A 12,090-nucleotide genomic window follows, 5' to 3' on the forward strand; every position below is an offset into this window, starting at 1 on the left:
ATACTATAAAAAATATATAAACTATTATTCCATATGAAATATAGCTAGTTGGGTTACATAGTTATTACAAAATATAGTTAGTTATATGGTTAGATGGGAAATTTTATATTTCAGATTTTTCAAAAGAAAGTTTCTTAAAAATTTAGTAGTAAGTAAAGTTTTGATTATAATACATAAATTCTGAATTTGTGAAAAATTTTCTTGTAGCTACAAAAAAAATTTTTTTGAACAGCAAAATTTTGGGAAACAACAAAAAATTTAAAGGAAAGCGAAAGAGAAGTGTTAAAAATATATACAAACCATACAATATTAAACATTTATAATAGAATAAGCAACAGAAAGTGTGTGAAAGAAAAATATTAAACTTATACAAAAACCATGCAATACTTAACACTGATATTCTTTGGTTTATAGAGAAATTTATGTTGCATATTTTTTTTAATTCTACATGAAAAGTATTTTTTTAAATATAGTATTAAGTATTATAGTAGGATGTTTTTTTTTTATATAAATGATAAATGCGTTGATAGATTGCTTTCTTTTAATTTGATACTAAGTTCTGTTTTAGTTTTTATAAACGGAAATGGATTTAAAAAAATTGGTAAAAAGAATTTTGTCATTTTATTCTATATGACTTGTTCGATGTCGCATATTCATATACACTTTGTTTTTCAATTTTGAAATCTTGTCAGATTGATCTAGCGTTATATTTATACAAAATGACACCTCATAAAATATGAAATCGTATTTATTTTTTTATGTTAGCTGCTATAATAATAAAATTTAACTTTCTAAGGTTTAGGGGGCACAATTTAACTTCCCCTTCCATAGATTTACCATTAGCAGCGATAAACGAGTTGCGAAGTGAAGTAAAATAGTTAAACAAAAATTATATATTTAAGGAATTTTTTTTTAATGTATAGTCTTAAACTGTCTGAAATCAGTTTTTCATTTTATATATATTTTTTTACTGGCTTATCAGGATTTGCAAATATACGGGAAACCAATATGCATCACCAATAGCTCCATTACTTAATGGCTTCTTCTTTCGATCGAATATGGGCATGGTCTGTTCTAAATACAGTTGATCTCTTATAGGTAATTGCTTATTTTAAACATTTTAAAAATATGTTTTATTTTTTATCTTTTACCAATTGAGTTGACACATTGCATTCAAAATGCATACACTAGTATTTCACATGCTCTTAGTTTCTACTCTGTCTTTCATAAATTGCATCGTCAAGTTTTTCCAAGTTATTTCAAAGATTTCGGTTACTTACAATTGTATTTGTTTGGGCATATATTTCTTTACGGTCTTTCGCTTAAAATGTTGTGCAGTTCCATCTGATATTAATTTCATTACTTTTACTTTGAAACAGTTATTTTTTAGGATAATAGCAGCTAGAAAATGTTAATTTGTTAATAGCTTTCTTCCTATGCGCTTATGAAAATGCCAATTTGTTCATGACTTTTTTCCTATTTGTTTATTGACAATGTTAACTTTTTATGCTATTTCTATTTGTTTACGACAATGTTAATTTGTTTATGACTTTGTATTATTTGCTTATAATAATTTTAATTTGTTCAAGACTTTCTTCCTATTTGTTTGTGACAATGTTTATTTGCTTATTCCTTTCTTCCTATTTGTCAATGACAATGTTTATCTCTTACGATTGCCGTTTCTTATCATAGTAGTTTGCTGCTCAGGATACCGTGAAATGCAAATGCTTGACAAAGTATATTTAAAGTATAAATAAAGCATAATTTTGCTTAAAGTATACGTTATAGAACGCCAAAGCTTTTTGAAGCTTTTCGAGAATTTCCATGAAATATTGATTTTATAGATTCAAAACAGTAAAACCCATTCATTACGATCCCATATTTAACGAGATTTTACGAATAAATAGAGTCTTTTGTATGGTACAATGTTGTAAATGTATTAGAATGTATTCTCTTAGTGAGAATTCTTTTAATGCTTTGTCAGATTGAACAAGAGAACTAATTTCAAAAATATCATCAAAAATAGGGAAAAAACAGAAGAAAGAAAACAGTACATTAAGAACTAACATAAAACTATCTTCCTATTCAAAGTCATTTTATTACATTACATAGTTTAAAATACTTACTTAAAATCTTACATAGTTAAACTTTTCCTAAAAAAGAAAGAAATGTACTAGTATTGTAAAGTTTTTACCAAACCTTGAACAGATTTTAAACCCTTTCCAATTCATTAATTTTATTAGAGTGTAAATAAAAGAAATACAATGAAAAAGTGTAAATTACATTTTAATTCACAATGTTGCCACCTAAAAAATTGGAAGATGAATCATAATGATCTTGACAATGAAATCTGTCTAGTTGAATTGGACCTGTTCCTCCGAAATGAGATGTCTAGTATCACTAGACAGTTTGGTTCACTATCTAGTATCATTAGACAGTGAACCACAAAATCATAAAGCTATTGAAACTATAGGTGATAAAACATGTTTAAACAAATGTTTTATTACATTGGAAATTAAATAAAACAAGACAATTAAGCTGAACAATTTAGGTTATAGAAATACATTTCGTTTTTCAGTAAAGTTTATCAGTAAGCAATTCATTTAAATAGTTTTTATGTCTAATGTTAGAGAACAACCAGGTTTAATGAGCATATTTCTGTTTTCAAAGCTCTTCGTTCAATACTGTATTACTCTGTAAGATATTGATAAATAATTTTTTGTTTACATTTATTTTCAGAAATGGAATATTCAATGCAAAGACTCTGAGCCAATTGCTGGGATTGCGAAAACGAAGATGATGAATTAGAGTTTAAAACCAAATCTTAGGGCAGGCTGGCCCCTGTCTTCTTGTTTACAACATATCATTTCACTAATTTTTGATTACAAATTTGTAAATCTACAAATGGAGATTCATGTAGATTATGATTTATGTAGAAAAATTAGTGCGTTTGAAAAGTATTTTGTGTGTTTTGTCTTAACCAGTTTTTATTCATAGTCTAGTCTAAGATTTTAAAATGAATTTATGTTTTTTGATTCTAATAAAATATTTCTCAAGTAGCGTTGTATCATTATTACTAGAGTTTTCTAAAAAACAATTTTAGGGTTTTATTTAGTGTACATCATTCAATTTGCGAGCTAACTTTATTTTTCAGAGGTGGACAAAATTATTTTTAATAAAATTTACTAAACCAAAATAGGTACTTAAACATCAACTTTTAAATATATCCCTCAACAAAGCGGAGCAAATTGGCATCTCTAAATTACTTTAGATTAGAATAGACAATCAGCCTATCGAAATTATAATATCGAAGTTATTTCCGTATCGTGATCTGTCACGCCAACTATGATCGCCAGGGTGCCAAATAGATTTTAAACTTTTTTTTAAAATCAAATTAAAAAAAACAAACAAACAAACATGTAAATGTTTACCCGGTTAACCGGGGTTGGCTACGAGTTATACCTTTCGAGTTGGTCCCTTTCTGTGATTTTGTTTTTTAGTTTTTCGTGGGCCGCTACCTGGAAGTTGCCAAGACTTGGCGATTATTCTGTCACAGATCACGATATGAAAATCTCCCCAAAATATAATTTCTTTTTGTTAAAAATATATTATAATAGAAAGAGCCGTCTTTTTTTTCAAATTTAATGCTTAAAACTGAAACAAGTATGTAACCACTTTTTAGTTTTTTTTAGAAGAAAGCAAGTTTTATTGTCTATAATAACACTAGACATGGTGGAGTTTGTTAAAATTTTAAAAAAAGAAACTACCTGGCAGTGAAAAGGTAAAACGAATGAATACGAAAAAAAAAAATACTCTCTTTTATGTAACAATTATTTATGTCCTTTAAGCATGAGATTTATTAAAATCATTTACAATTGTCGATTAAATCAAGCTCAACACACAACACATATTCTGTTGGGAAAAGTATTAGTATTTTTAAAGTCGAGGTTTTCCCCATTTACTATTGTAAATTAAGTTCAAGAAAGGTGAGTATCTAGACTAATTGCCGTACACCATAAAATAAAATAAATGCTGTTGTCTGCCATACTAATCCTTTAATTGGTTTTTATTTTTTTGCTTCATTTCCTCAGGTCAATTGAAATCAAAACACGAAAAGTTACCTTTCAAGGTCGTCGAGTTACATTCATTTTAGAACAAAGGGAGTTTGTTAGCAGAATCAAACTTTCCATAAATCTTTGAAAATGTTGGAATGTCATCGGCAGTTAAACTGAAATCTATATTCTGTAATTTCGATCTAGCATGAAACGTTAGTTGTCAATTCGATATTACGTAGGTCACATCATAGCGTTTGCTTTTCTGTTTCCTACTTGGATATCTGAATTTAATTTTGAATGATTTTAATCACCATTATATATGGATTAAATAGTATATCGATGCTTGATAATTGTAAATTGGTGTACTTAGAGCTGGCAAAGTATAAGAATTCTTTTACTTTCAACTGTTTTTTTTTAAAATTATAATTTCACTTTTCACTCATCTCACAAAACATTTCGGGAAAGGTATGCACTAAACATATTTAGCTACTATTAATTCGTCTGAGATTTATTTTCTTACAAGTTAAGGATATGACAAACTACAACTGTAAGACGAAATATATTTCTGTTATTTTTTTTAAATATGCACAGACAGTACAACGATTACCATGCATTTATAATTGCATGTTCAATTTGTTTTATTTATATGTATTGGTGCTTTTATTATTAAATTCTAAAATACAAAAACCAAATGAAAAAAATCAATTTTACTACCACTTTAAATAAAAAAATCTTAAAAAAATAAAATATAAAAATAAAAAAAGCATTATTTATATACTTCTTTAAAAAAATCATGTGAAGTAAAATATTTCAAGTAATTTATCCTTTTGGCAATGACAACTTTCCTACAGGGGATAAGCACTTCGGTGTAGGCGCCCCGTTAAATTATTGTAGTTCCAGTTTTTTTGGAAAAAGATATTTTTTTTCCAATGCCCACCTGTGTTAACATCCATCAATTCAGGCATTAACAGGGCGATTTTGTTGACCTCCCTTAAGGGTACCATATTAGGTGGGCCAACATCACTCCCACAGAGAGGATAGATAGTAAAGAGAAGGTAAGAATATCCATGTCTTGCCCGGGATTCGAACCCAAAACCTTTCTTATGCAAGGACAGTTCCCTTGAAAAAGATATTAGAAAAGGATTTTTGGCGTGTTTGTATAATGGCTCGCGAATAGAATTTTCCTATAATTCAAGTATAACATTTTACTAAAGTTTTCGATTTTTCCAAATATTTACTTAAGATTCTTTTTCTGGACGGTTCGTTATTTCAAAAACGTAAAGAGTGGTAGCATAAGGATTTTGATTATTATAGTTTTTTCTGTCGTAGAAAAAGGATAGTACAAATAACAAAATAATATGAACAATGCTGTACAATTCTTAGGAAAACAGTTTTTTAGTACAAAATGTTACGAAAAATTTGAAATTATGTCTAACTTGGTGCAAACTTATTGTATAAACTTAGGACTGTTTTAGCCCCGGAATGAAGAAAAAGCTGTTAATTAAACCTATCTATAGGTTGTTTAGGAATAAAAATATATCTTGTTTATGAGAAAAAATAAAATAGGAATAAAAATCATGCCTACCAATATTTAATATAAGTTCTAACATATATTCAAGAATGTGTCGAATATCAACACAGAAACGTCAATTTGCTTTGCTTTAAATATGAATAATTTATAATGTTTGGTGTACACTGTTTTTGATCACCACTATGTCAGAGATGCCAATTTGCTCCCAACTGCGAATAAATATTTTCGAGTGATAGTTTATTATTTGTGATTCTTGGTTTAATAAAATCAATTTATAAGGTTTTTAGCCACCACTTTTTCTAAATAATTCAAAGGCTTATATAATTCGCTACTTATTCATAGACATACCTGCCAACTCTTCCGAATTTTCCGGAAGATTTTATTTTCATATTTAAAGTGGTAGTAAATATACAAAAATTTTTCTTTTATAAACTTAATTTTTAAATGATTTTGATCACCACTATTCTTACAAAAATTAAGCACATATATGAATATGCGTTACTATCATGGTTGTCAACTTAAGGTTTTTCAAATGCAACGTATTTGTTTGCTTAAAATTGAAGTTTTAATTTCATTTTAATGCCACTGGGGAAAATGATAATGGAAGGGATTAAAAGTTGGCAGGTATGCATAGAGATGCAAACTTGCTACGCTTTGTAAAATAGTATTTTCTAGTGGTAGCGAAATTTCAGTTACTTTTAGTTTAGTATTTTACATTGTAAGTAATTTTCACACCACTAAATATCAAAAATTATAAGTATTGTCTAAAATGCAACGTTAAAGCATCCATCTACTGGTTACTCTATGAAAAATTCGGCGTAACTATCCTTCTGTAACGAATTTTACTATATAATTTGCTACCACTTTATTAAAACTATTCCAGAAAGCGGAGCAGTTGGCATCCCAGTAATTATTATTAAATTATGCTATGCCCTTTAAAAAGTTAACAAAATTAGTCAAAAATTTGTAAATTTCAGTTGTAGTTAGTTACTGTTATTTAACCCGTTTTGTCCCGACTTTATATATTGAAATGATACAAGAAGTAGTTTTATGGAAAAGGTGGTATGATATATTATCAAAATTAATTGGTTTTTCTACTGTTAGAGCATTCAAAAAGCCTTTGATAGATCAAAAAGTACTTGCTCCTTTTAATTCTAGATCTAGTCAGAAAGAACTAAATCATTGTGGTATCTGAGAATCTTTTAATTCACCCAGATAAATGAAAATTCTGAAAAAAGTTTCCCACCACAATGAATGTCTTTGAAAAAAGGAACTGTCCTAAATATAAGACGCTGGGCGTTAACCGGTTAAATTATTTTGCCTTGTCCGGAGCAGTTGGCATCTCTGCTATGTATAAACATTTTAAACAAGCGTATAAGACCTGAGAATCGGACTATTAAGTTCATAAATGTTGTGGATTATTCAGACTATTTTAATTGTAATTTTACTACCACTTTAAACATTGCGCAGTGTTAGATTTCCGCTTTGGCATCAATGCTAAAATAAATACCCATTGATGATACTGTGGTAAAATGTGCTTTCCGTCTCCCGAAATGAAATTGCATCTTTCTTTCTTATACCACTAAATACACGATGATTTTAATGAAAATTTCATGAAACAAAAATTTACTAACCCCAGTGGCGACTTAGTCGCAGCGACACGGCGAATCAGTCGCAGAACGTTACAAAATTCATGCAGAAAGATTTTCTTTTCTACAGAACTTTGCATCGTCTTAGTAAAATTGCCTAATCAACGTACTAATATTTGAATCATGCATTTAGATAACCACTTTTCGGCGCGCTCAATTTGCGCCGATTGTATCGTAAATCGACGTAATGTTTCGATTGTATTTTCGGCAGTTGTTGATATTGATTTTTCACGCGATTTTTAAATATCCCGATATATTTCAAACGATATGGAAAATTCGAATCGTGCATTTGAGTATTTACTTTTTAAGGCAATAATTCTATCGAATTTATGGCAGTTATTGCTACTGATTTCTCCATAGTTTTTAAATCTGATATTTTTTTATACGATATTATTTATTACTTATTACAACAACCTAATCTCGAAACGAAACGCTCATTTGAGGAGTTCGATTCGCGTGGTGATTTCGTCGTCGATCTTTTTTTCGGCAATTACTACTGCGGATTTCATGATTTTTATTGTGATGATTATTTACAAAAAGCGAAAGAAATAATATGTGCGTCCCCCCTCCCCCCAACAAATTGCGAGAATATCACCCATAACATATGTATTTTTTTCCACTGCCCACCTGGGGAATGACTTACGTCATACGGGCATCTGAAGGGCAGATTTGTTGGCCACTCTTTCAGGGGCACCATTTTAGGTGGGCCAACCAGTGGCCCCCATCTCCCCAAGCTCTTTGGCGCATTCATCCCCCCCCAAAAAAAATTTGTTAACTTCCCCCTTCCATGTCAGCTTGTTTATTTATGTACTTAAAAAAATTCTCTCGTCTAAAATCCCCCCCCCAAACTATTCGTTTTATTTTGTGTAAAATTCCCCCCCCCAAGCTTTAAGTGGCACATCGTGCGCCCACCTTCCCCCCTGATGGAGGCCCCTGGGGCCAACGCTGCTCCCACAGTAAGGACAGATAGTACAGAGAAGGAAGGAACATCCTTGCCTTGCCCGGGATTCAAACCCAGAACCTTTCCGATGCCAGGGCAGTTCCCTAATCCCTACACAGGCCGGTCGGCTCACCCATGATATAAAAATAAAAATTATTACATGTTCAATTAAAGAAAATTACATAGAGTTTTTGTGAACACAGCGCTTTTGTTATTTTAAATTAGTAACATGTATGTTTGTTATTAGTAAAAGTATCTTGTAGTAAGATATTCGTGCAAGAGAGTTTTGTCTCAGATAGCTCGAAAAAATTCTGCCACAGGTTACTAACTTCCACGTGCCTTGAGACATTTTTTTTAATTTTTTTATTGCGAAAGTCGTCCGAAGAAGCCAAATAAAGTCACTCAATAAAGACACTCAAGTTAACACATTAATCTTATCTCAGAGCACAATATTTTAACACTCAGATTCATAAACACAATTTGCTTAATAAAAATGGCACTTTGGCAAATTACGTGTTACGAATATTAAAAAAAAAAAAAAGATGTAGAGGAGTTTTATGCACATGGAGTGCACTTAATATGCAATCTGAGTTAATAACTTAAAATAAATTTCATTACGCTTAACAGTTTACTTGTATTAATGTTGGATATCAAGTTTTTGAAGAACCTCGTAAATATTTTCAGTTAAGAGCGTGCTTCCATGAATGTAAATGATATTGAAATACGACTGGAACATTCGATAGAAACAGTTTTTACATACGGGGTGGGACAAAACGATTTGTAGCACACAAGGAAGAGTTATTATTAAGGCCCGAATTTTGATGACATTTGCATTTTTTTGAATCTTTTGCATTTTTGGACATTTTTTGTCCTTTAGAGCATTTTTTGAGATTTATAGGGCATTTTCTTTAAAATTTTGTGGCGTATTTTACATTTTAAAGCATTTTTTAAATTTTTTGTTAATTTTTTTCTAATTTTTATTATTTTTTATAATTTTTTATTATTACACTGGCTTCTAAACAATAAAGAAAATCTCTAGGATATTAAAAGGTGAAGCAACATCTTTTCAAATTGAAGAAGAATTGTCAGTAAGTGAGACCGTCTTTTTCAAGTACGCACCTATAACATCAGTAGACGTTGAAAGAAGCTTCTGCAGGAATGAAAATTTACTTTCAGACAAGAGACGCTTGTTTACATTTCAAGTTCTCAAAAAACATTTAATAATCCAATGTAATTTTGATATTTAGTAATATTATGAGAAGGAAGTTGTTATATCCATTAAAGTTTCTATACAAAATAAAAATATTTTGGTGTCAATATATTTTCCTTTTTTTGTTATTTTTGGATATAAAACATATTTTTCAAACTTTAATGAACGTAGAACAAGTATTGCATCGCTTTATATTTTTTTAAATGACTCATAATAATTTTAAAGACCAAAATATTTTTTTAATTCAATATTTTTACTTTATTTAAGGCATTTTGTGCGCAATTTTTGTATTTTTTAGGGCATTTTTTTGCACTTTTTAAGGGCATTAGTTGAGATTTTTTAGGTCATCAAAATCCGGGCTCTAGTTATTATAAACTTTCTCAAATGTTATATGATATTATGAATTCGTTTGGAATTCTCTTATACAAATAATAAGTTTGAATAAAAAAAACTTTTTTCAGCCAAAATTACATTCTGAGAAAAGTACTGTTAGATTCCGTAAGTAGTTTTGTGCAAACGTTAACTAAGGAGTAGTTAAGTTTTCATTAAATTTAATAGCTTGCTAAGTTTTCATTAAATTATAATTGTAGAAAATAAACTTAAGCTACCGCTATTAGCTTTTTGTGAAAAATTCACCGAAATTTTAAAAGGACGCTAAGCAAAAATGGATTCAAGAATGCATCATGATTTCATGATCGTTGTAAAGAAATTTATTGTAGAATTTTTTTTTATAGTGGACGTGTACGTCTTAATTTTTTTTTTAAAAAATTAATGCTATGCATGAAAAGAAAATCAAGTCACTATATTTAACTTCCTCATTATAATTAATAAATTTCAAAAACAAATAAATTGTATAATATTACAGTGGTCTCAACTTTCAGAAAGTCTCAACTTTCTTAAAATAAATGGTACGAATGAAAGAACTAAGTTACTATACATTACTTTAGTGCTCCGAGGAATACATTTTAAAAATAATTTTTTTAATAATATTGCAGTAGACGCGAACGTCTCAACATTTTTGAAATAAATAGTACGAATGAAAGAATAAAGTTACAGTATATTACTCTATTGTTCAAAGGAATAAATTTTAAAAATTAAAAATTGTATAATAATATTGTAGACGCGAACGTCTCAATTTTTTAAAAATAAATGGTACGAATGAAAGAATTAAGTTATTATACATTACCAGGGATGCCAACTTGCTCCGCTTTGTAAAATAATATTTTCTAGTGGTAGCGAAATTTAAGTTACTTTTAGTTTAGTATTTTTCATTTTAAGTAATTTTTTCACCATTAAATATCAAAAATTATAAGTATCATATGAAATGCAACGTAGCAGCATCATTCTACTAGATACTCTATTGAAAAGTGGGTGTAACTATACTTCTCTGACGAATTTTACTATGCAATTTGCTACCACTTTATTAAAACTATTCCAGAAAGCGGAGCAGTTGACATCCCTGCATTACTTTATTGTTCTAAGGAATAAATAACAAAAATGAAAAATTGCATAATATGTAGTCGACGCGAACGTTTCAATTTTTTAAAACAATGCTACGGAAGAAAGTATTTATAATATTAGCTACCGCTTGAGTAATAAATTATCGCGGTGCCAAAACTTTCAATCAAAAATAGATATTCACAGGCTTTGGAAAAAATTATAAAAACACTTCCATACCAACTTTATGTAAACAATCTTTCTTTTAGCAACAAATCTTTCAGAAAAAATAAATTATAACGCGTTTGATACCTTTGAAAGATCATGCTTAACACGTTCACGCAGGGAAAAGTGAAAATACTGGTACGGGAAAAGAGAAAATACTGGTAGAAGAACTATTTCAATATTAGATAATATACGGGAGGAGTTAATCTATTCTCAACAATGACAATTCGCTCTAAAGAAAATTATCACGGCGAAGAAGCAATTCAATATAAAAATTGTATCCGTTAAAAACAATTGGTAGTTATGGATTTTTATTATTCCCGGAAAAAAACTAAAAAATGAAATTTATTGTTACCAGTTTTTACTCCGGTGCGCTGCCAAGATGTGAAAATCTAGCTTGACCAACCGGTGGGTCACCACGGCGTGAACGTGTTAAAACTTTTGGAAATGGTTAACAATGTAAAATTTTCATCGACCAAAAAGAGGAAATTAAAATCTATTTTTTTAACTACCGCTAAAATTTAAAAAAAAATTATGTAAAATTTGCGATTTAATTGATAAATCGAGTAAAAGGCCGATAACGGCCCCAGGCGCCCAGATAAATGTTGATGATGATGATAAACCTGCGTCGACCAGAGCTTCTGCTACTGAACGATCGATAATCTGTAGTATAAAAAAAGGTTTACATCTCATTTTACTTGGGTAAATATGACGCCATTTATAAGAAAGTTCAAGCCTGATCTTTCAAATTGTACTAACAGTTTTGCAATGTGAAATCTTCCAAAACATATGCTGCTAAAAGAAAGAATATTTACATAACGATAACATAAAAGTGTTTCCAGATTTCTGTCCAACCCCGGGAGTAGATTTCGAGGTCAATTGTTATTCATTCTAGAATCCACATTTTGTTGATACATATAAGATGACTTAGTCGCTTAAGTTATGACAAAACGCTTTATTACAGAAAAATATATTTGATAACAGTAACGAAGAATGATGTTAATGCTACAGTGTCTGAATGGAATCTGTAAATTAATTCATAT

General features: G+C 29.5%; 1 protein-coding gene across 1 annotated transcript in view; it reads left to right on the forward strand.

The window, feature by feature from the left end:
• The window catches only part of LOC107449474 (uncharacterized), a 14,089-nt gene extending 11,053 nt beyond the window's left edge, over window positions 1-3,036 (forward strand). The window contains exon 2 of the mRNA XM_016065000.4: window positions 2,740-3,036. Within this exon, the coding sequence (XP_015920486.2) occupies window positions 2,740-2,800 (61 nt within the window). The 3' untranslated portion in view covers window positions 2,801-3,036. The remainder of the gene's footprint in view (window positions 1-2,739) is intronic.
• Window positions 3,037-12,090: the final 9,054 nt, after the last annotated feature.

The sequence above is a fragment of the Parasteatoda tepidariorum genome, chromosome 5, assembly GCF_982258835.1.
Source record: "Parasteatoda tepidariorum strain Cologne lab strain chromosome 5, Ptep-v5.0, whole genome shotgun sequence".
Taxonomy (NCBI): domain Eukaryota; kingdom Metazoa; phylum Arthropoda; class Arachnida; order Araneae; family Theridiidae; genus Parasteatoda; species Parasteatoda tepidariorum.